The sequence below is a fragment of the Suricata suricatta genome, chromosome 6 (assembly GCF_006229205.1).
Source record: "Suricata suricatta isolate VVHF042 chromosome 6, meerkat_22Aug2017_6uvM2_HiC, whole genome shotgun sequence".
In the NCBI taxonomy this organism is placed as follows: Eukaryota; Metazoa; Chordata; class Mammalia; order Carnivora; family Herpestidae; genus Suricata; species Suricata suricatta.
Genome location: NC_043705.1, coordinates 122,307,315 through 122,333,326, shown reverse-complemented (window position 1 = coordinate 122,333,326; position 26,012 = coordinate 122,307,315). Strand labels below are relative to the sequence as shown.

The 26,012-nt window shown below is 42.5% G+C and overlaps 1 protein-coding gene across 1 annotated transcript in view; it reads right to left on the bottom strand.

Moving 5' to 3' along the window:
- The window catches only part of ADAMTS12 (ADAM metallopeptidase with thrombospondin type 1 motif 12), a 276,826-nt gene that overhangs the window by 104,655 nt on the left and 146,159 nt on the right, over window positions 1-26,012 (bottom strand). Inside the window, exons 4-5 of the mRNA XM_029941278.1 lie at window positions 14,046-14,242; window positions 13,170-13,253 (exon numbers count right to left, since the gene is read on the bottom strand). Coding sequence (XP_029797138.1) covers window positions 13,170-13,253; window positions 14,046-14,242 — 281 coding nt within the window. The remainder of the gene's footprint in view (window positions 1-13,169; window positions 13,254-14,045; window positions 14,243-26,012) is intronic.

Below are 26,012 nucleotides of genomic sequence, written 5' to 3'. Positions count from 1 at the left end.
TCTAAAGAAAGCATTATTATTTTCATTTTATAAGAGGGAGTTAAATCTCAGAGAAGTGAAAAATGAGCTGAAGGTGATTTGAGTCAGATATTGAATCAAAGACTCCAAGAATGAGGGCTCCTGGGTGAACTTTGGTTCCAGTGGGTGGCCAGCCTCATTAAAAGGCTGCCCCATTGCAGCTCCTTCACAAAGGAAGGTAGATTATCAAACAAAGCATCAACTATGATTTGATTGCCTTGAGGTCTGTTTTCAAGCCTTCGTTTCTTTGTTTGATTCTAGGCTTTCATTGTTTTGTATGAGGGAGGAGGTCTCTGAGAGAATGCTCAGTAATTTTTTAAAAATGTGATCATTTAGAATTATTCCAAAGAAAAAGAACTACTTAGGCATTAGTCTAACAAAACACATGCAGGTCTGTATCCCGAAAAATCACAACATACTGATCAAAGAGTGGAGCCACAATGTAAATTTCACACTTTATACAAATATTGACTCAGAATGGATCACAGACTGAAATATAAAATGTAAAACTATGAAAGTTTTAGGGAAAAAATAATAGGAGAAAATCTCAGAGATGTGGGGGTAGGCAAGGAGTTCATAGATTTGACACTAAGGACAACATACATTAAAGGGAAAATTGAAAAACTGGACCTTACCAAAATTAATACCTTTTTCTGTGACAGAAAGCTTCAAAGGGAATGAAAAGATGAGTTACAGAATGGATGGAAATCTTTGTAAGACAAAGGACTTGTACCAAGAATACATGAAGATATCTCAAAACTCAACAATAAAAAGACGACAATTAGTTAGTTTCATTTCACTGAAGACTATGTACAGATGACAAAAAAGCACATGAAAAGATGTTCAACATCATTAGCCATCAGAGAACTGCTGGTTAAAACTGCAATGAGATGTTACGACAGGCCTATCAGAATGGATACAATTAAAGACAGTGGTGGCGCCCAGTCAATGGGGAGGATGTGGAGAAGCTGGTGGCAGGGACCGCTGCCAGTGAGAGGGAAGGATGGCAGAGCCGCTACGGAAACCAGGTGGATGGTTTCCTTTAAAAAATGTAAACATGCAACCACCACCTGACCCAGCAGTTGCATCCCTGGACATTTGTCCCAGAGAAAGGAAGACTTGTGTTCACACAAGAGCCTATAGTAGAATGTTTATAGAACTTCATTCATACTTGCAAAACAAACAAACAAACACACCTGGAGCCACCCAAATATCGCTCAATGAGTGAATGGTTAAACAAACTGGTAAATACCACGCTACTCAGTATTGAAATAGAACAAACACTTGAACGCACACAATTTGGATGTATTCTTGAGGGACATATGCTGAATGAAGAAAGTCCAGTCTCAAGAGGTCACGTACTCTTTGATTACATTTATATATTTTTGTTACAAATATATTGCAATCTATTTATATTACGAATGACACAATTATAGAGATAGAGAACAGAGGTGCCTGGCAGGTTCCGTCGGTTAAGCATCTGACTTTGGCTCAGGTCATGATCTCATGGTTTGTGGGTTCGAGCCCCACATCGGGCTCTGTGCTGACAGCTGAGTCTCGAGCCAGCTTCAGAGTCTGTGTCTCCCTCTCTCTCTGCCCCTCCCTCACTCATGCTCTGCTTCTCTCTGTATCAATAATGAATAAACACCAAAAAATTTAAAAAAAAGAGATAGAGAACAGACTACTGCTTTCCAGAGCTTAGGCTGGTATGTGGAAGGGAGGTCCAAAAGCACAGCACAAGGGGCCTTTGTAGTGAAGTGATTCTGTATTGTGGCAATAGTCACATACATTTAAGTGTGTTAAAACTTCATAGAAGTAAATGTACACACACACACACACACACACTCCAATCAGTTCTTATAAAACTGATGAAATCTGATTAAGGTAAGGGTTTGTATTAATTTCTTGATTATAATATTATATTAGAGTTATGCAAGATGTTATCACTGGGAGAAGGTGAGAGAAAGATACAAAGGATTTTTCTGTGCTATTTCTTCGAATTGCATGTGAACCTGCAATTATTTCAAAACAAAATATTTTAAAATATCTTGAAAATAATAACTGGTCTGAATAAAGGCTTGAGGGTTGCAATAGAAAATCATACAATGCACTTTTCAGTATGATTCTATGCGGGTTACTTACTAGTTAATTGTATGTGAAATCCCATAGCTTTGAATCAAAGGGAAGCTGTAGTCTTTGAGATGATTTACAGTGGGTAGGAAGAGCTCACACCTCACAAACTCAGACACCCACACGAAGGTTCAATTAAGCTCCCTGTTTAAGTAGCGATAAATACTTGTTAGGGTTAAGGTGACCACACAGATAGAAGCAGAGGAAGGCCATCTCAGAATATTCTCCTTTGGCTCACAAAATCCCTGGTGGGGGCACACAGCACAAAATAGGATACCACCAGATTGGAAAAGCTCTGTTTTTGCTTCTATATTGTCCTTTTATACGTTGGCTGGACTCACCATTTTGGAAGACTTACATACCCATCCATGAATGTCTGTTTAAGGAAAAGTGAATGTTTACAAACCTCCACTCTCCCTAAGCCAAATTCAAGGTCAGCAAGAACACATCTTCATCGCCATGGGGAAAGCAGAGTCATTTTCCAGATGTTGAACCATAAACTCTGTTTCCAGTTTTCCCATCGTTACTAAGAGCTCATCTCCCTGAAGTGCCTTAGGTATTATGCATCCAATCCTCTCACTTCAACAGTGAGGAAATGCAGGCCAGAGAGGGGCAGTACCTTAGCCAAGTCACACAGCAGGAGTGGCAGACCTGGGCTTTGTCCCAGGTTTGCAGCCACTAGTCCAGGACTGATGATTTCCAAACTGTTGAAGACTTCTCTAAACTTTTTGTTTGAATAATAGGGAAGACTTGACAATTTTAGTCAGCGGATGATTATTGCTTATTTCTTCTCCCCCAGGTCACACTCCCACCCCAGGGAGAAGATAAACATAGGAAGAGACCCTCTACTTCATAGACCCCCAGCTCTCCATCCTCCTCCTGCTCTCTCACCACTTCTCTGTCTCCTTCCAGGCTTATTTTCTGTCCTTCCTTTGGCTCATTGCTAATTTCATTTTCAATCACAGTCAGATTTGGAGACATCACCTGTATGCTGCTGACTCTCAAATCCACATCTCATTCCCAACCTCTCTTAACTGTCAACTCATGCACCCAAATCTTTTGATGAACACCTTCTGGATGGCACCACTCAGTATCCCCCAAATCCTGCCCCAACATCTTGACCTGCTCTCCTTCCTGCTTCCTCGAAGTTGAACCACCATCAACTTAGTGGTCTAATCTTAGAAACACCAGTGTCCGCCTGTTGGTCTCCTCTCCCTCCATATCCTGCTTCCCAATCTGTCCTTACGTGTTATTAATTCTCCCCTCCATCTTTTTTTATGTTTTTTTATGTTTTTTATAATTTTTTCAGAGACAGAGAGAGACAGCGTGAGCAGAGGAGGGTCAGAGAGAGAGACACACACAGAATCTGAAGACAGGCTCCAGGCTCTGAGCTAACTGTCAGCACAAAGCCCGACAAGGGGTTCAAACCCAGGAACTGCGAGATCATGACCTGAGCCGAAGTCAGACTCTCAACCTACTGAGCCACCCAGGCACCCCCCTCCATCTTTATTCCCAACTATCCTAGCTGAAACTCCAGTCGTTTCATGCCTGAGTTTCTGTTTGCATCATCTCTTAACTGTTCTCCCTCCTTCTTCTTTGTTCTTAAATCCATCCTCCATGCTGTTGTCAGGCTGATTGTCTAAAAACCAAAGTCTGCCCATATCATGATCCACAGCTCAAGACCCTTCAAAGCCTGACCTCCAGCAAGCTCTCCCTTCATCTGCAATCTCACAATTTATGCTCTGGCAACATTCAGATACTGATATTACCTCCACTCCCCCCCCCCCCCACACCACATGCCATGTACCATGCTCTATTTACCTTGCTTTTTGAAGCCATTCCTCTACCTAGAATGCCTTTCTCTCCTCTTTTACCCCTTCAACCTATTTAACATCCATTCATTCTTTAAGACTCAATTTGAGCATTTCCAGGAAGCCTTCCCTGTTCTCACTCTGGATGAGGTTCCTGCCAGTTTATCTTGCACACATGGCTCATAGCACTTGCTGCCCTAGGTTAAAATGATCAAATTGTGTGCCTCTTTTCCCCCCTAGCTTCTTCAGAACAAGGACGGAGGCCTATTCCCCTACTTACCTGAGGCACTGCACACAGCCAGGCACACGGTGGGCACACAGCCAGGCACACAGCAGGCGTACAGACTAAACTGACGCTGTGCACCCCCCACCCAAGGAAAGGAGAAAAGGTGAAGAATTCATCCACAGAGCCAGACAAAAAGTGCAGCTCAAATGGGTAAGAGATTTCATGGTGAGTCAGTAAAAAGGAAGGATCTCCTGTGGATTAGAGACACGAAGAAAAGGGGTCAGAAGTGTAAGAATAGAGCAGAAAACATCTGTAATAATAATTTTGGTGCCTTGTGGTAAGAATTGCTAGGAGGCAGTTCTACATGGGTCTCTCATGTTTCTTCACATCATCTGAGCAAAGGCACTGACAGCTTTTATATCTCCCCAAGGATGTTGTGTAGAAATAGACCTGAGTACAGAGAGAACGTCCCCCTCCAGGGAAGAGGACAGATTTATTTGCCGTCCAGGATAAAAACGATGATGGCTCCCTCCGGAGTACAGCCGACAGGTTTACTCACAACCTCCCTTCAAGGACTGATGTTTCCTTACCTTGGGACTCCTGCACTGTGATAAAACCCACTGTGTGCACAGCATCCACCTGGGCTGTCGCTTTCATCCCCACTGAAGGCACAAGAGGGGCAGCTGCAAACATGAAGCGCCTGCCACATGCTGTGCTGTAATAAAGTCCTCTATCTCTGACCCCGAAGACTCATGTCTTCTCCCAGCATCGCATCCAGGGAAGCATGGCAAGATAAGAGGTGAGCACCCAGGGAGAATAAAATCTAAGACCCTTCATGGTCCTCGACAAGAAGGAGGAGAATGGAGAAGAGGTGACTGTGGAATCACGAGAACTTTGCTGAGGTTGAACCTTCTCCACACATGGCTCAGCGCGGCGCTGAGACTGGCTAGCGGTGGGACCACTGGCAGAGGGAGTGGCAGCGAGGAAAAGGAGCTGAAAAACTGATGTCCACAAAGGGGATTTTCTGCTCACATTCGCACATTCCTACAAAGCAATTCTGGAATAACCTGGGGTTAGTCACTGATGAGAAAATAAAATGTTAAGACCTAAAGTCCCCTCCCCCTCAAAATTCTGCTTGCGTTCTCCCTACTGCTTTTGTCTTTTTTTAAAACAGACAAAACAAGTGCATAAGTAGTTAAGTTGCTGATCATTTGCAGCTGGTCCCTTGGCCTTGTGTAGAACTTCCATCTACAATATGTGGTATTTAACACAAGTTCAGTGATGGAGTCATCAGCATCCATTACTACTTTTCTACTACAGGTCACGACTCTTCAGGAGGTTTTAAGTGAGCACAGTTTTTCTCTTCTCCCTTGGCCTCTTACTCTGCAAGTCTCAGGAGGTCCAAGAAACACTTGTGGCATTTAGTTTCTTGAATGCACAGGAGCCCCAAGATGCGTAATTAGCTATGCCTCAAAACCCCGAGCCCCAAGCAAGCCCAAGATGCAGAAGAACTTTGGGGAGGCCATACTGGCTCACTGGCTATGGGGAACCTTAAGCATGTTCCATAAAGCATTCTTGCAATTATCTGAGCTTGTCAACACAAACTCTGGTCTGTGCTCATTTTATCCCCAGTTTCCTCTGTAAACAAAAACAGATTTCCCTTTTTGTTCTTTCACTGCTTTGTTTTTCTCACCTCATTGTCTCAGATGGGTCCAATTCACTCCCCACTTCATCTTTCCTACTCATTTGAGTACCTAACCCCATGGGACAAGGGGAAGATGTCCAGGAAATCAGTACCAGCTCACAGAAAGAGCCCCAAATGGGAGACCGGAAATGAACCTGCAAAATGAGGTTTTTGCTATAAATTGTTCTCTTTCGGTAGGTTCTCTTTATAATGAAAAAAAAAAATCTTGTATGGATTTCCTTGGGATTTCCTAGGAGCAGCTTGTGATTCAATGCACAACCTGATTATGTTCTCTGCCAGCCAGGCTTAGGCTCCTAAGAAAAAAGATATTAGACAGAGAAGAGAAAATAGTACGAAGTTTTACATGAAAATTAAGGAGTAATTCATCCACCTGAGGGCAAGATTCTTGATTAAAAAAGAAGTGATAAGTCTATAAATTCTTTGCCAATATCACATTTATCCCCAAAGAGCTGTGATTATACTGGTTATTACAGACCTAGAGGTCCCCTGGGGACAGGAGAAATCACCAGCCTGAATTCCCAAAGCTAACAGGTCTTTAACTCCAGAGTGTCAAAAAAGGAGCCCAACAGTAAGTATATCATTCGGAGACCAAGAGGGAAATTCATTCTCAGTGTTAACAGTCACCATCTCCCTGTGTGTCAGCCCTCCCGCTGCTCCTTCAAGCCAATGTGACACCCTCAGACTCCACTCCCCAGTGACTGGGACCATCTGGCCTCACGCCAACTCACTCCCATCCTTGTTTTTTCTCTATCCTTTTCTTAAAGTAAGTCCCAGCCATGACACTAATCTTGTCCTTCAGATTTTCTATTTTCCTCCAACAGCTCTGCTTGGTTTCCTCTTCTGTGAAATGAGCATAACAGCAACATAGAGGTTGTGGTTGGGCCTCTGTGATTGTGATGAGAGGAAAGAGAGTCACATTAACCAGTAACATTTACTGGATGGTTTCTACAAGCCAGATACTATGCTAACTCATATAGGATTAACATGTCTGATTCTCCCAACAATCCTAGGAAATAGATATTATTATCCCTATTTTACAGAATGAAGAAATAGAGGTACAGACAGGTCAAATAACCTACCAAAGATCATACAGCTGGAAAGGGGAGAGACTAATGATAAATCTGATTCTCTCCTTGACGTCAACTGCTCTCAAGAGCTGGAGGGAGAAGAGTAATCCTATCCCTAACCCCTGACCCACAAGGGAAACAGGAAGGCCATCAGATGAACTGATCTAAAGTGGAAAGGGCTTGAGGCCAGATCTGTGTCCAAGTTCTTAAGGGAGAATGAAAAGTTCACAGGATAGGATCAGGGTCATAAAACGACAACGAGAGCTTGGTCCAGGGCTGGAAAGCAGGCTAGGACATGGGCTCATGTCCGACGCTACTATGATATTTTGGCCCAAATGTCTCAGGATGCCTGACATGTCCTTCCAGAATATGTTTCTGAGTACCTCAGTTTCCACTTGTCTGATCTATGACCATCTAGTCTTTGAGGAAGCCACTTTAGTTGCTCCAAATTTAATATCGTGTCGATCACTCAGTTTATTCTCAAAATGCTATGAAAATCCACAGTGGTTTTTACACAGCTAGCAGTGAACGACAAACAAACACTGCCCTTTATATATTAACCATATGCCTCTTGAACCCACCACAGACAATGAAGCCCCAAAATGGTGTTCGTTGTCAGACATGATTAGAATAAGAAAGATGAGAGTTGTAGAAAGTCACTGTGGAAGAGGCTTACCTCAGAGACCTTGCCTCAGTATTCCCTGCTTTGGGAAATGAAGGCAGAGGGAAATGGCAGATAAAATTAAATTTCCTTATACCCTGCAGCCCACTGACAAATACTTGAGGCTGGCAGAGTACAATGTTCCTCCAGGAACGCCCTCCTGCCTTCATGTTAATGCTTTGCTGGAGGGAAAAATAACCTTCGCTTGACAGTAGCCAGGCTTCCAGGACCCTGTGAGTCTAGCATATGAAAATCTCTTTGGTAACTTCCCCTTGATTTTACCTCCCCCAGTCCCCAAACATATAACCAGTCTCTCCACAAGGTCTGGAGCAGCTTTTTCTGCCCAGGGTTCCTGTCCCTGTGCTTTAATAAAAGCACCTTTTTGCACCAAAGATGTCTTCAAGAATTCATTCTTGACCATCAGCAATGGACCCCACGAACCTCACTATCACCCCCAACCTCGTCGGTCCCCACCTCATATCACTATCCATAGAGCCTTAGAACCAGCTCTCTAATGTCTTTCTTTCCATTTCATCTCTTAACTTGGGACCATCCAGAAGCTCCCACAGAATTTAAGCAAATCCCTTTATATGGGCTCTATCCCTTATCAGGCTTGTTATAACAGTGGTTGACCCTCACCTTTGTCCTGACAGCTGATTTCACATGCTCACGCTTTCCCTTATCTATTACATACCAATAGGGCTAGATGGTGAACAACACCAGACCCAGCCTCTGTCTTTAAGTCTTAAATACTAAAGAAGGGAACTGCCTCAATCAAATCGGTGTAAAATTACAACTGTGATATGTGCTATAAAGGAGAGATACACAGCACTGGGAAAGTATATAATAGAATCTTGTGAGACATCGAGGTCAGGAAAGGCTTCCTCAGTGAACTGACCCTTGAGGTGATACCTGAAGGATTAAAGTGTCAGCTAAGTGAAGACAGGAAGGAAGACAGTCCAGGCAATAGCAAGACTATTGGCAGGAGACCCATGAGAAGAATACTACTCTATCCCAAAAGCAAGAGGAGCATGGTAAGAGATGAGAGAGGGCATCAGAAAAGCATTACATTGCTTTAAACCAAGGGTGAGGGTGGAGAAAGGGTGCCAGGGGGATGGGCATGATTGGATTATGATTTTCTTAATGTTTATTTATTTTTGAGAGAGCGAGAGCGAGAGAGCGTGCAAATGGGTAAGGGGCAGAGAGAGAGGGAGACACAGAATTTGAGGCAGGCTCCAAGCTCTAAGCTGTCAGAACAGAGCCTGAAGCTGGGCTCAAACTCACAAACCACGAGATCACGACCTGAACCGAAGTCAGACACTTAATGGACTGAGCCACCTAGATACCCCAGATTACCATTTTGAGATCATTTGGTATGCAATGAGAAAATGAAATTGAGAGGAATCCAAGTAGACCAAAGTAAACAGAGTTGTAGCCCAGGAAAGAGATAACGGTGTCTTGAATTAAAGTAATAGAAATGAAGCCAATCAGACAAAATTGGCAACCCCTAATGATGGACTGGATACGGGGGGTGGGGGGAGGGATGTAACATGAATGTCTGCGGGATCTCTGGCTTCCACATCTGGAAGGGTGATGATGTCGGTACAGAGACAGGCAACCAACCTATTGCATGGAAGTGAGCAGGTTGTGACTAGCTATTCTCTCTCTCTCTCTCTCTCTCTCTCTCTCTCTCTCTCCTGTCCTCTGCATAGTGCTCTGTCTTTTTTTTTTTTAACAGCAAGGCTATTCAGGCTCCCATTTGGGGCTTCATTATCAGTGTTCACAGCGCTGAGTCCTCATGTGTAAGTGCTAGTGTAAGTGCTCAAGCTACTAACCACACAGGTCCCTCTACCTGGAATGTCCTTCCTCACTGGTTACTTCCTTCCCATTCTCTAAAACCCAGCTTAGGCTTCCCTATCCGGGATGCTCTTTTACTCTTTCTTATACTCATGACAATCCCCATTTTAAAATTTCTTATTTTGTGCTTTTGTGCATTAGACTGTAAGCTTCTCAGAATCAGGAAATGAGAATTATATTTGTATTTGTATAATTTGAGGCCAACATAGCATCTGACATACTCTCTTTTGACTCACAGATGGAGAAAAACAGGGTAAAGAGCAATGATGTCACCTCACTTTTGCAGAGTGACCTACTGGATGAATGCAAAGTCAGATCAGACCTCAGATCTCCTTGCTCAGAGGAGGAGTCCCCTCCCAATAACTCACACTGTACTTTCGGCTTCTGGCTGCTACCCTGATGTCAGTTAAGGCTGGAATAATTGTTTGTTGTGGTCTGGGCTGCTCATTAGTCAAAGATTTGAAGAAGAGCTTGAGCCACACGATCTGAGAATCAAGAAAATGAGAACTGCAAATTGCAACTCTTCAACGAGCCAGCAATTCTACTGTCAAATAATGAACCTTGTATTACTTGGAGATTCTTTAAAAGCCTGAAGGGGAAGGTACTTGACAAGTAAAAGGAAGAAAGCCATGGATTTTTTGCAGCAAATCATTTGTGTCTCTGCTCTTGCAAAATGAGGACAGGAAAAAGAAAAACAATGTAATTGTGATGGAGTCAGAGAGCAGCCAATCAAATTCTTTCAAAGGATTCTGTTAGGGTTGCTTTTAGGCAACCAAATTTGAACAATGGAACCATGAGTAAGGTAGAAGGGCCCACAGTGACCCCCAGTTCCCTAGCTGAATACAAACAGGCCCATCAGGTGACCCATCTCAAAATACCCATTAGCCCTAAAGGACCAGTGAGTCATTAGTAACCCACTGGTTACTTACACCAGGACATAGATACCAAAAAAGTATAATCACATACATTCCCACATCTCCTCAGCTTCCCCCTTAACGACAGCTCCCCCACAACTGCCTTATGGCACACAGCTTCTCCCTTGCTGCCCTGCCCACTGCTCCATTGTGGTGTATCCAATAAACTTCTATCTCCTTTGTTCTGCCTTGTAGATACTTCTACTTCCCGCACCTCCAGCCTCCAGACTATGGGGTCACCCCACATCCAATCGGGAGACCTCCACAGACTCCAAGTGGCATTGTTTCTTGGGGACGGAGAGATGTGGGATTATAAGGGCCTGATCCATCATGGAAGCCACAATTTGAGGTCTGACTAGCACTACCACTGGGACTGCTGGGGGGAAAGGCTTTCCTTTGGCATTCAGAAGAATGTTCTTCTTCTGTTTTTTGTTTTTTTTTTTTTTTTTGGTCTGAAAACCCTAAGCTTCTACATATTCTGCAGCTCAGTATGCATATAGGCTAGACCATTACACAATAGTGAAATTTTGTCTTCCAAAGTATCAAAGCATAATTTTTACAAAGTTAAAAATTTAATTCTCATACATAGTAAGCATGCTAGGAATGTATTTAACTCATTAATAAGAAGATAGACAAGATGTCCAAGCTGGTTCAAAGGCAGATACAGGAAAAGGATGCCACTACAGTTGGTGAAACCATAAAGAATGGTTGAATATGATTGCTAAATTAGATATAAAATCAGTTAATGTTCCATAGACCTACAAAACCACAACTTTCAGAGTTCTCTTCTCTGCTGGACACAAATTATCTTCATCTCTACCAAACAAAAACCATTTGTACCCTGTCACTTAACACTTAACTTTACTGTCTGGGTTCTAATCAATAATAAATAATAATCAAGGTTACATTCTCATAAAATCAAATAAGTCATGTTAGGCATTGAAAAGATACATTGCTTTTGTTTCGTTTGGTTTCTAAATAGTGGATAAATTTTCATAACAAAAGGCTCACAGGAAGGAAAATAATACATCCATCAATATTCGGAGATACCCAAAATATGCCTTGAGTGATTAGGAAAGCGGGAATGGCAGGGGAGAGAAAGAGGAATATGGATCCAGGTTCCAGATACTATTGTTTTTTAAATCTTCTGATTGTAGAGGCCAGGAAGCAATAAATCCTGCCTTGAGCACTTTGACCTCAGGTCTCTTACTGAGGGAGAATTGAATGATGCCATTCTTCACATATTTCAGCTGCTGGGTAAGGTCTGTACATTGCAAAGACATTTCATCAAGTTGGTTGGTTCATTAACTCATTAAACTTCACTTCATTCATTCCTTTATTTGTTAGGTGCTGAGGATATAGCCAAGAATAAAGAAGGGATTCACATTCTGATGGTGGCTAAGATAAACAAGAAAAGAGTAAACAGAGGCACAGAATATGAATGAATTGTGACAGTAGTATCAGTAAAGGAAATAAACTTCATTCTGTGATGGAGAAGAGCAAGTAGGGTTGTCTTTGAGTAGGTTGGCCACCGAGACTTCTCTGGAGAGAGGCTGCATGTAAACAGAGGTGTGACAGGTAAGAAAGTTCCAGGCATCAGCAGGGCCAAGGAAGGGGTGTTTCAGGCACTGGGAACCACAAGTGCACAAGTCATGGGGCTGAAGAGGGCCTGTGTTCCAGAACCTATCTGAAGTCCAGAGTGTTCAAGGTTGGGAAACAAGGCAGAGAGTGACATATGGAAAGATAAGTGGATGGAGGCATGATCATGAAAATCTCTGCAGGACATAGCAGAAATTTTTTATTTTGTTCTAAAAACAACAGAAAGCTGTTTAATGGTTTTTGGCAGTGGAGCAACTCAAATTTGCATTTAAGATTCTCATTCTAACTGCTTCATAGAGAATGGATTATGGAGGGCAAGTGTAAACTAAGAAGACCACTTGGGAGTTCACTGCAATAAGATAAGACCAAAAGCAACATAATGACTGTAGAAATGATGAACAGTGGGTGGTTTTGAGATGCATTTTGAAGGCAGAATTGTGAGCCTTGCTGTTGAATGTGGAAGAGAAGAAAAGGAGGATTCAAGATTCCTAGGCTTATGCTACTCAAATGGGTAACACAGAGGGTTGGAGAACGGAGTCAGGGAGAGGCAGATTGAGATGACAGAGGCAGGGAGGAATCAAGAATTCCACCATGGACTTACTAAGTTCGCAAGGACTATGACACATCCAGGGTGAGATGGCAAGGAGGCAAGTGGATGTGAGTCTGGAGCTCAAGTAAGAGGTCTGGGTTTAAAGTATCAATTGAGAGTCTTCGCATATAGAAGACATGTAAGTCTCTGAGAACAGATGACATTTCCAAGTGCAGAGAGACAAGACAGTCCAGAGTTGAGGAACATTCATTAATTATGCAAGAGGTAAATAAACAGTATAAAGGGTTCAACATTTCTATGCTGCTCCCAACTTTTACTGAAACCATGCAACCATTTCATGATTTAGTCTTTTTCAATGTGGAACACTCTTAGTCACTGCTGCAAATCTGATTTGTGTGTTACTAGATAAAATGACTGTTAGGTGACTCCAATGATGCATGTCTCAGAAACATTCTCCATCTCCCACTCAACAGCTCTAAATTCCCAAGAAAATAGTACAGAAATACTATTTTCCTTCTTAATGGGCTTCTAAACACCCTTTGGTGCCCCCTTTCTGATCTCTCAAGAGCCCTCCTGGAAAAAAAGGTAGGGTAAGGATGCAGGTCAGAAGAGTGGAGAAGCTCTTCCTTACCTCTTCTTCTTCAAGTAGAATGAGCCGAACCACAACAATGTGAATTGCATTGCCAATACTTGGGTTATGGAATAAGCCAGTGACCTAGGGTCAGAAATGGAAAACCATTAGCTCACATGAATAAGTATTAGATAAAGTCCAAGGGGGTGGGGGGCAGACAGCAGGGATACACTTAAAATAAATGTTATCTAATAGCTTAGGAATTTGGGGTGGAGTGCAGCAAAGAGTGAGAGAGGCCCCTGGCCCAATCCACATATGATACTTAACGGCAACCTTTCCAAGGTGACTGACTAGCTGTGTGCTAAAGGGACTGGTGTCTTTCTTCTCTTTGACCTTTTCCCTGACCCATATTCTTTCTTTCTTGTATATTCAGTTCCTGAGGCAAATACCATTCCCTGTCTCCACAGGACTAAAACTCTCTAACACTTTCTCAGGAAAGGCAGAAACACCAAGGGTGCAAATGGGAAGTTTGGAATTAAGGGGGGGTCATTAACTTTATTCCAATTCTAATTCTAACTACCTTGAGGAAAACACATTGTAATTTTTTGCCTCAGTTTACTTATTGTACACTAACATAAATTGGTAGATAAACTCATACTAAAAGGATTGAGTCACTTGAGAAATATCTTGGTAGAAAATATATGACAAATTCCAAATTTCCATAGGATATACACCTTTAAGAGACAAAATAATTTGCCCTGAATTTCCATCCTTCCTCACTTAGGCAGGGACTAGATTTATATATATATATACATGTATATATATATGTGTATATATATATAAAGAACAAAAACATTCTCTCTTATTTGGGAGGGTAGAGCATATCTAATGACACCTGTTCACCAGCTGCCTCTCCCACCCCATGGTCTGACATACCATGTTCATGATGGTGAGGATATAGGACTCCACACTGTCACTGCCATGGTACTCAATCATCTTCGTGTCAGCCACCACCAGCGTCTCCACCCATCGCTCTTTGCTGATGGAACGCCGAGACAGGCCTCTGCTGGGCCGGTGGTTCCTCTCCCACTTTTCTCGCTGTTGCTCTAGTGTCTGGGAGGTGGCAAGACTGTCTGAACATGAATGAGAAGACAGTGGGCTAACTCTCATATACGACTCACTTCTGCTTGTCAAGATGCAAGACCGTAAGTTTAACTTGTGTTTAACAATGTAGGAATGCAATGTTCTTATATACATGACTGAAATGGAGAAAGAAACCGATTTCAGTGATTATGACCAAAATAACTGAAATTTGCATCTTTTCTTAAAGTCTATTTCTTTTGAGAGAGATAGAAATCAAGGGAGGGACAGAGAGAGGGGGTGGGGGACCGAGGATCGGAAGTGGGCGCTGTGCTGACAGCAGAGAACTCAATGTGGGGCTCAGACTCACAAATCACTAAGATCATGACCTTAGCCAAAGTGAGATGCTTAAATGACTGAGCCACCCAGGCACCCCTGAAATTTGCATCCTATAGAGAGGTTCAAAAGTTCTTCTTTGAAACAATTCTTATCTATTTCATTAAATAGATTCCTCACTATTAAAAAATGTTTTAATAAAAAATAAGAACTTTTTCTTCTTCTCCTCCTTCTCTAAATTTGTCAGTGCCTATTATGTGCAAGGCAGCACACTGGGTTTTAAAACACCAAGCTGTTTATACTCATGAAGATTTGAGGGACATACTTCTATCTCCATTTCTTCTATTCCCGCAAATGTGGGAATTAATGTTCAAAACGACTGGTTCAATAATTTCCCCAAAGTCACATAGCCCATGATGTCTGGAAGATCCAGGGTTTTCTATGCCCTAAAATCATGCATGTTTCAAATATACCACACTGTCTCCCACAGAGTAAGCTTGCATACAGCCAGAGGGCATGAGGGCTGGAAAAGCTGCATATACTTCAAGAAGGTATAAAGCTGGAGTTGATTACCCTGGTTTGCTATGCAACCCTTCCCAGTTCCTCAGTTTCACTATCTATGTGAAGTCAGAACATACTGAGTAATATTCACACACACACACAAAAATAAATGAAATAATTGTAGGTCCAAATAATTTCAAATTCACTTAATTGTGAGCTTTACTTGAAAATAATAAAGCTGTGCTAGGTATAACCCTTTTGTAAAATTACCCAGGGTTGTGTTAGCCTTGAAGGGAAGTCTTGTGAAGGTTTGCGAACCAGAAGATAGTTGACCTCCCATCTGCCTCCCTTCACCTACTTTGCATGGATACGTATGTCTTCCCCAGGAAATCTCCAGAGATGTTATCAATGGGTTCTAACTCTGCATCCTTACTACCCACCCTGTCTGTCACCCTCTTAGTGAGGATGGGAACATTTCGAACAATGTTTCCAAATCTCTCTGTGCAAGCCAGGGAGCAAGCCATACTTGAGCGCACTTGGGGCCTGCCTGTGTTCTGGAAGGGGTGTTAGCAGACCAGGCCTAGTAGGGGAATCCTATCAACCTGGTTAGATGTGATCTCCTTTTCTCAATCCCTCTTGTCCTTGCCATGCGGGGCGGGGAATCTCTTCCAAGATGCAAGGATGCCCAGTGCTCTCCATGACCTCATGTATCTGGATGACCAGCTATAAGTGTCTTCACCCAGTGCCCCCACAAAGCCTATGGTACTTGGTACCCCCTCCTCACTTGGTCCTGTAGGCTCATCACCTGCCCCCTGGGGGTAGGGGGGGTCCCCTTGCAGAGGTTTCCACTGGCACAGAGTATGCATTTTGCAGTCCGGTCATTAAGGCAGGACCTGTGTCCCAGGCTGCGGCTGTAGATAACTCTCCTTTCAGACCACAGGTGTCTATGGTTAGGAGCTGGCAGGAGGCTGGCATGCCTAAGATGCTGGTGGGATATAGGTGATTTCACTGCTTCTCCCAGTCCTTGCTTTTCTTGCATCTCTGCCTTTACTCCCCCTCCTCCACCTTTTATCTCCTCAATATTGAACAACAGAGTATAAAGAAGAAAGAAAAAAGATGCCTTTAAAGCCCATCAAGTTATTTTCATTTTTCCAGAAGAGAGTCTGGTGAGTTCTCAGTAAGTGGGCATGTAGGAGGAAGTGTGGAAATGAGAGATGCAGGCTGGTAAAGACGTGTATCGATTTAACATTTTCAACAAGACCTACACTAAGCACTTGCTAAAGGCCAGATCCTGTGCTAATGAAAATGTCTCCAGGTTTCAAATAATCCCCAAGGAGAGAGATATCTGTCCTCTTATAGGCAGTGCCAGAAGCTTTGCAAGAGTGGTAGTGATGGGATTCAACCCAGACCCTGATGGGACCGAGCTGCATAAGAGGATCATATACACACAGGCTGACTGTGTTGGGTCCTCATGAAGTCATTCCCGACTTCACAGAAGAAATGCTTCCACTCAAGAACTTCAGACTGTATGAGAAACCAACCGTACACACTTATCTTCAAGGCTTGGTGACAAAGCCAGACAGTTCTTTAGGGACAGGTGAGGTGCCAACAATCCTGGGAAGCTCCCCTGACCTTGCCACCCCTGAACACACACATACTTAGTCAGTTCAGGACTCTGTAAAAAAATACCATGGCTTAAATGACAGAAGTGTATCTTCTTCCAGTCTTGGAAGCTGTAAGTCCAAGATCAGGATGCCGGCAAGGTCAGGCTCTGGTGAGAGCTCTCTTCCTGGCTTGCAGATGGCCACCCTCCCTCTCTCTGCTGACATGGTTTTTCCTCCGTGTGCGCATGTGGCCAGATCTCTTTCTCACCTCCTTCTTAGAAGGCATCGATTGTGCTGAATTAGGACCCCACCCTTATGATCTCATTTAACCTTAGTAACCTCCTAAAAGCCCTGTGTCTGAATAGTCACCCCAGGTGGTGGTGGGGGATTAGGGCTTCAACATGGGAAATTTGGGAGGACACAATTACGTCCATACCCCACACATACTTCGTTCAGAGATCCCACTTGTGCCTAGGCCTCAAACCGACAACTTTCCGCATTGCTATAGTTTCCTGCTCCTCGAGGAGCTGTTCAGTTTTTTTACTTTTAACAAAATTCTTTAACAAAATGTATAAAAATGAATATTTAAGAATCCTCTTACCTTTAATTGTTTTCCTTTTCCACCTCCAAAGAAAACACAAAATTATCAACACCCATACACATATACACTCAAAATTATAGTGACATTCTCACCCAGGACTACATTAGAGCTTCCATTGTTGAACGTTAAGACAATTACAAGAAGTGATTGCAAGGATGACTCTTTTTTCTCCTCAAAAAACAGCTGACAGACAGTAAAGCAATTTAGGCAAAATCATTTTCTGAGGCTGTCAAAAGGTTCTTGAAGTTCATTCACATTTTAACTAAAAGAAGAGAAGCTCTCATCAGAGCCTGACCTTGCTGACTCTGTCAAGGGCCAGAAGGACGACTCCTTTAGCTTTATAACCAGTGCCTAATACCATGGCTCACAAACAGTGGCACCCAATAAGTGTTTAGTGTAGGGGTGAAGGAAAAACTGAAGATGATCAGAAACAATTTATGAACCACAAATATTGAAGACCTGTAAAAGTTGTCTACTTTCCCCTATGGGATGACTTGTTTCATTTTGTTGTTATTTTTTTTAAATATAATTTATTGTCAAATTGGTTTCCATACAACATGGGATGACTTGTCTCAATTAAAGAATTCTCCACACAGAGACTGTGAAGTGTTTGTTTGAAGGGAAGAAATCTAGCCAAATGGGCAGTTTATGGCAGGACAATTTCCAGTCCTGACACAGGACTGACTTTCCCAAACCGGAAGCTAAGAAAGTGAAGATATCTACACAGTATCTGCTGAGGGGTGCAGGACACCTGTGCGCTAACAGAGCAGAGGGCCTGGAGATCTCTGGGAAATGCAAATAACTGACTTCTTTTTCCCTTCCCCAACCCCCACATGCTTTAGGCAACTCTTCACAAAGCTCTGTCTCATTTACAGTTTTCTTGGGTAGCAGAGCCCATCTGTCAGACTCAGGGTCGCCAGGCCAGCTGCAAGGAGGTAAGAACCATAGCTTGAGCAAGTTGCATGGAGAAGGCTCAAGCCTTCCCAGGGAGCAAGGAAAGTGAACGCAGAGAGCAGAAGACTCAGGAAGTTATAAAGTTTCCTGGACTCTAAGGGATGTTTTTTAGCATGAGCAATGAAGCCACCTCTTCCACTGAGGGTTTTGCTCAAGGCTGTGTCTCCTACCCTGACTCAGCGCTTCCCTCAATTCTCTTCTGCTGCCCCTGCACAGATGTTTCATAGAGGAGGATTTCTGCCTGCCCTGTGAAGGATTACTTACCACTAACTGGAAACTGGCCAGTAACTGCACCGGCTGGCAGATTAGAGGTCCAGCTTCCCCCAAGAAGATCCTCTCAAGTTAATCTTCTCCAGGCCTCGCCCTGTCGCTTCTAGACTCCCATCTCCCTGCCAGCAGCAGGAGTGAGGTTCCTGAGGCACAACGATTCAGCAACTACACAGATGCAGTCAGTCACCTCTGCCGGGATGCTGAGCAAGCGCCTGGTCTGTGATAAACACTTTTTTATTTGGTCATTTACGAGTTAGTTCAAAATAACCATAGGAGATACGTCTTATTATTGCTATTTTAAACTAAGAAACATGAGATTCAGAGAAGTTATACAGTTTGTTCAAAGTCCTATAGCTCATAAGCAACAGACCAGCATTTTAGATGAGTAAGTCTGAATCTCATGCAGATTGGTGGAGTGGGGGTAGGAGTTGTGTTCCTGGGAACCCCCTGCCTGGAAACCGCCATGTGTGGAGTAGAAAGGATTAGCTCAAGGCAGTCATCCTAGCAGAAAAGCAAGACCAGGCAGTAGCTGGCCCCAAGATCCAAGTCCCCACTAGTCCCAAGTAATGCTTGAAGGAAATTTGTCTAGGGGAGGCTCAATAGGCAATATGTTATCTTTTGAAACTGGCTTTCTGGGGACAATGTCTCATTCGAGACACATACTACTTAGATAAGATGTCTTGGACCCAGAGCTGGTGGCTGGAGAAATGGCACTGGGAAAAAAGAAGAGCATCTGAAGTCTGATAGGACCTAGAAAGTCCACCATTGACAACTGTTCACTCCCCATCCCTATGGGCCTGGCCTGAACCACTTCTGCATTGAGTTACTTGTAAGTCCCATGACCTTGGACAGGTGTTCTCTTCCCTCCTCCCCCCACCTCCGTGTAGTGAAGCCAGACATCAAAGATAGAACAAGATAGGAGACAGGCAACAGAAAGAGTCTGAGTTCTCGATGATTGTGGAGCACCACACCAACCTCGGACATTGTATCTCCAAATTTCATTTATGTGAGAGAGAAATAAAAGTCTGTTTTTCAGCTAGAATGGAAGAGGGCTGTTGTGTCTGTTTTGCTCACTCTTCTATCCCTACCAGCTAGACTAGTTCTTTGCATGCAATAGCAACATTTCAAATAAATATACCTTCTTTGGGGTTTTCTGTCACATATAAATATATAATCCTGAAGGATATGATGACTTAATCACCCTCTCCATGTTTGTAGGCACCGTCTCTTCTTATCCTTAATCCTCCGGGGGTGGGCTGCTTCCCTCTCCAAGTGGCAGCAATTGATCCATCTCCTCAGATCGGTAAGTTGATTAAGTGTAAATAAACAAAGGGTTCTCTTATAATACCTCCACTGCATAAAGAACAGGAATGAATGACCACCCCAAATGGCTTCCAGAAATAGCATGTTCGGAAAGGCTACATGCGCACTCGTGTTCTGGGGAAAACATTTCTATGAGTCTCCTGTATGGTCTTCTTTAAGGATCTGAACATACCAAGGTTTCATGGAAAAAGAAAGAAAACACTACTCATGCCTGGGAACATCAATTCTTATGTGCTTTTAAATGAAGCAAGAACATTTTTGTTGATGCCTATTGGGTTGACTTTTAATCCTCTCCCCAGTCACCAAAGGCTGAGCATTCTGTTAGAAAGAAACCTAACACTCGGCTCCTTTTGCTGCTGCCATTTCCCTAGCCCACACATAATTGCCTGATGTTTCATTTCACCAACTTGACTCCAGGGCATAAATAGATCTAAGCTCTTCTGTACTCCCAGAGTCCCTCATAAATAGATCTGAGCTCTTCTGTACTCCCAGAGTCCCTGAGTATAAATGTTAACTTGGCAAGACAGCAAGTAGTCAAGCTGCAAGTCAAGAGCAAAGAAATCTTTGAGCACACTAATCAGAGAGCTATATCATGTAGACCAGAGAAGCCATCTGCCCTATCTTTGAGCAGACACTAAAAGAACATTTCTACCCTGAAGAGACAATTTTTTTAAAAAAGGCAAAAGAGACCATATGTACATATGGTCATACTGACACACACATGGGTATGTTATATGCATACATATGTAATGAGTGTATTTACATACTCCACTCAATGCTTAATTTCATGCCAATACAACTTCTTCCATGTCAGTTTATTATAAGCATGATATTTATATTCATATAGGTTTCTCTTCTCCTAGCATATATATGACCTTGGTCCACCCAGAACCTAGACCAAAATAGGTGCAAATCTTTGTAGTTTTCCTCTGTGATATTTTTTGTTGGTTGATTGGTTTGGTTTGGTTTCTAATACATCCCTTTGCTAAGAATGACACTTTTTCCAAGTTCTGGCTTGAAAAGTTTCCAAGCTTTCCACTTTCTATGGGCTCAGATATTTGTCCCCAGTTGCTCACAAATGGACTCTTAAAGTCCAGAATTTAGAGCTCCAGGAAAACCATCATCTTTGTTTTTAGCATTTGGTTAATCTCTGCTGTCTGCATTCCCATCATCCTTCCCTCCTCCTTTTTTTTAACCTCTGAAAGCTTTGTTCATGTTCATGTCCACTCCACGATCTGTATTTAAAGAAAAGACATTTTTTAAATGTTTTTTATTTATTTTTGAGAGACAGAGAGAGACATTATGAGCAGAAGAGGGTCAGTGAGAGAGGGAGATATAGAATCTGAAGCAGGCTCCAGGCTCTGAACTAGCTGTCAGCACAGAGCCCGATGCGGGGCTTGAACCCACAAACCATGAGATCATGACCTGAGCTGAAGCCCGATGCTTAACTGACTGAGCCACCCAGGCATCCCAAGAAAAGAAATTTTTAAAAGCTCTTTGTCTAGAATTTTAAAGGTCCACATACTGGAGGTGAGGGCTAAGAGTTTCTTGTCTATCATATTTTGTGTTGTTTTCATGGTGAAATTCAGCCCTGCTATATTTACAAATATAGTATATTCAGTTCACAAAAATGTTTTTGTAAAATAGAAAATGCTATAGGGTGTGGAGTTTCCCACTGTGTTATAAGATTCTGTTTCCTAAATAGTCTAAAGGCACTGAATGCGCCAAATACATCATTTTTTTCTTAGGCTTCAGGGACAAATACACTTGACTCAGGAATCAAATTACAATCACAAGGGACATTATATCTTCTTCAATCATGGATTGCTTTGCTCTTGTGACAACTGCCAAAAAGAGAAATTGCAGCTTGCTTTTTTTCTAGTAAAAGTCAGGATGATATTAGTATTGTTATGAATCAAAGGCAGGATTTTATCTATTCTCAAATGCAGCATAGCTCAAAGCTCCATATTTCATTTAATCTTCTGCATGGGCCATCTGCTGGCTTAGACAGCATCTCCCTGAGAGGGGAGGCTTTCTTTACGAGGACGTCCTGGATCAGAGCCTCAGTCATCTCTGTAACTCAGGACTCAGCCTTGAGCCTGGTGTCTTCTCATAGGCAGTGTCTGCTGAGTGAGTATATGGATTCATTCACTTAATATTTATTTGTGGGGCAGGAGTGTTATATAGAGACTTAAAAAAAAAAGTGTTCGCATTTTAATGAACCTAATCTGAATTTCATCATTCATTCATTCCAACTTCTATACTTTTCTCAATATATTTACTCACCTCCAACCACCAGTCCCCAAAGAGGTTGCTAACAACAAATGCACACATGTCGCATGTCAAAATCGGGCGCCTTTTGTTTCCTAAAGAGAATGCTGTTCTGGAGGAAAGTGTCCTCTTGCTCCTAAGGGACCAGGGAAACCACAAGTAACCAGGCATTCCCATGTCAGCTCTCCAATTTCTTGAAAGCTCAGGACAGAAAGTGGAATCTGAGTTGGTTTTTTTCCTTTATCCACATTACTATGTTTTTCTGTTATCTTTATAGTCAGAAAAATAAACTTTAAAAAATCTGAAGACCCTTTGATTTTCTTCACATTTATGGCTTAATAGCAGCATTTTTCTGAGCTCTTTATCCAATTCTCTTGTTCATGTTTGCCCTTGCAACCCAGTAGCCAGATGCTATTCTCCCCAGTTGTCTAGAATGTGTCTCTAGCAACAGCAATCACGCAGTCACCTACTAATTATTGAGACATAGAAATCTACCCAATTTGTCTATTCATTCATTTTCTGGTTCTCCAAAGGTAGGCAAATCGACTAGAGTGGGAGAAGATGCAAACTTAAGAAGGAAAAAAAGGAATTATTCCCTTTAAGTAAGCAGCCAGCCATTTTTCTATGAAGGCATGTGATGGCAAAGAGCTTTGAAAATGGGAGCCGGCATTTCGTTAAGGGACTAGAGATACATGAGCTATAAAGGGAGACATTGAACTTCCTGGGGCACCGGAAAGAACAGTCTGGTCCAGGGAAGCCCAGGACAATCCACAGCCCACCAGCCACACGTGGAGCCAGAGGACTTGACATGTGCTGTTCGTGTAAGATACACCCTGGATTTCAAAGAGTTAGTATGTATGTATGGTTTTTTTAATGTTTTATTTATTTTTGATATATAGAAAGACAAGAGTATGAGAGGGGGAGGGGCAGAGAGAGAAGGAGACAGAACCGGAAGCAGACTCCAGGCACTGAGCTAGCGGTCAGCACAGAGTCTGAAGGGGGGCTGGAACCCACGAACGTGAGATCTGACCTGAGCCGAAGTTGGAGGCTTAACCGACTGAGTCACCCGGGGGCCCTCAAAGAGTTAGTATGAAAGAGAGAGAGAGAGAGAGAGAGAGAGAGAGAGAATGTAAACTATCACATTAACAAGTAACATATGTTGAAATAATATTCTGGATAGCGTGAGCTAAGAAAATTATTAAAATAAACTTCACCTGTTCCTTTTAATTTTTTTATTCTTGGCTGCTACAAAATTGAGAATGATGGATGTGATGTACCTTAGATTTTTATTTGCACAGAACTTGGTTAGAGTCCAAGACACTTGGTTATTAATCCAGGGTCTCCTAATCTTGTCTAAAGTCTGCCTCACAGAACTGTTTGGCAGAAGGAGTACATTGTAAGGTGGGGGGAGCATCAAGCATGATACCCTCCACACACTGGGGTCATCATAAGTGTTCTTTTCTTTTCCCCCATCTTAACTGCAACTAAAGCTATGATATTCGCAACGGGTCAAAACCTCATTCCTCCTGTTTTTCGTTAAGTTTATTTAGTTTCACTGACTGGGGAGAGTCCTGACTTTAACCAGCCTGGCTGCCCTCGCCTTATAAGCTGTCTTCTGTCCTCACGCACTAGAGCACAACAACAAGGAAGCAGAATTCAGAAGCAAGTGATTTTACTTATTCTTTTTTCTGTACTTTTTTTTAGGAGAGAGAGAGAGAGACCGAGATCAGATAGTTCTGACACTTAGATTTATTCTAAAAAGTGACTTCCTGTCCATTGACGGGAGCAGATAAACAAAATGCAGCGGTACACATACAATGGAGTGTTATTCAGCACTCTGACACCGACTACAGCATAAAGGGAACTTGAGGGTGTTATGCTAAGTGAACTAAGCAGGCATCAGAGGACAAGTACTGCAGAACCCCCTTACACGAGGCACCTAGAGTAGTCAAATTCATACAGACAGATAATGGAACGGTGCTTGCCAAGGGCTGCCAGGGGAGGGAACGTGTGAGGAGCTAGCGTCTGGTTGGTATAGCGTTTCAGATTGGAAAGATGGAAATGGTTCTGGAGATGAATAGATAGCGGTGATGGGTGCCCAACAATGGGATGGTGCTCTTTATTTTATATAGATTCTACCATCATTTAAAAATGAAGTGAAAACAAAAAAGGTAACTTCCATGGTAGATGGTGGATGTTGAAATGAACACCTATCCACCCAACCTCCTGCAATTTCTCTGGCCGCATCAACAAGTCCCAGAGTGACCTTTCGGTCCCTAAGGAGACTGTTTCACAATCACGAAAGTCTGCTTATTAAGGCATTAACGTTTCAACAAGTACAGCTGTCAAAGTAAGACTTTTCTAAATAAACTTTAACATTTTAATTAGCCAGAAATCCCATTTTCCAACACAAAGAAGGTTTGGCAAGAATGTTAAGTTAAAAGTTTTCCTTGAACCTTTCCAGGACTCTTGACTGCATCTTGTCTGGCCTTGCCTTCTGTGACTTTTCCCCTTGTCCTAGGGCTACAATCCACCCATCAACACAAGACAAGCCGGTCTTGGCTGAACCTTTATGCTCTGCCCACTTCTGCCCTGTTAAGGCTATTAGAGATTTCTAGGCAGCTCTTTTTGGCTTAAGTTTGTCAACCTGAGGTGTATCCTCTGTAGGCGGGCTTGCTCTGTTGGACTGTGTTTCAAGCATACACTTTCTCCGCTCTAACCTTCCACCTAACTCCTTGTTTGCCCAAGAAAGGGACTCTGTCTTACGTCTCCCACATACACTCCTCTCTCAAGTGTTGCTTTGGACCTCCCAGCTTTAGAGATAGAAACTCTGGAATTTTCTCTTTTCAAAAATAGGGTATTAATTCAATTTGTATACAGATCTTCCTTGACTTACAATGGGGTTATGTCCCAATGAACTCATCAAAGTTGAAAATATCATTAAGTCAAAAATATATTTAACACACCTAACTTACTGAACATTGTAACTTAGCCTAGTGTCCCTTAAACATGCTCAGAATACTTAGACAAGCCTACAGTTAGGCCAAATCATCTAATGCAACCTATTTTATAATAAAGCATTGACTATCTCATGTAATTTATTGAATATGTACTGGAGGTGAAAACGGCATGGTTGTACGGGTAGAGAAGATTGTAGGTATGCTGGTCGTTGCCCCTAGGGATGGCGTGGCTGACTGTGGGCTGTGGCTCCCCGACCTCCACTTAGGGGTGACAAAAATGTTCTAAAGCTGACTGTGGTAATGGTAGAACCACTCTGTGCATAGACTAAAAGCCACTGAATTGTGGCTTTAAATAGGTGAATTATATTTATGTGAATTATGTCTCAACAAAGCTCTCGTTTTGTTTTTTAAAGCCTATGTGAAGAAGATGAAAAAACAAGCTGTGGACTAGAAGAAAATATTTGTAAACTACGTATCAAACAAAAGACTGGTATCAAGAATACATAAGGAATTCTCAACGCTCAGTAGTAATAAAAAATCAAATTAAAAATGAACAAAAGAGGGGCGCCTGGGTAGCTCAGTCAGTTAAGTGTCCAATTTCGGCTCAAGTCATGATCTCATGGTTCACAGGTTTGAGCCCCTTGTCAGGCTCTGTGCTGACAGCTCCGAGCCTGGAGCCTGCTTCAGGTTCTGTGTCTCCTCTCTTTCTGCCTCTTCCCCATTTGATCTCTGTCTCTCACTCAAAAATTAACATTAAAATTTTTAAGTGAGCAAAAAACAGAAACAAACATTTCAGTGACAAAGGTATACAGATATCAAAAAAAGCACATGAAAACATGTGCAAAATTACCTACTGGGGAGATGAAAATTAATGAGATATCACTACATCTCTATCAGGAATGTTAAAATTAAAGAGGCACCTGGATGACTCAGTCAGGTAAGCATCCAACTCTTGATCTGAGCTCAGGTCTCCATCTCAGGGTTATGAGTTCAGGCCTGCATT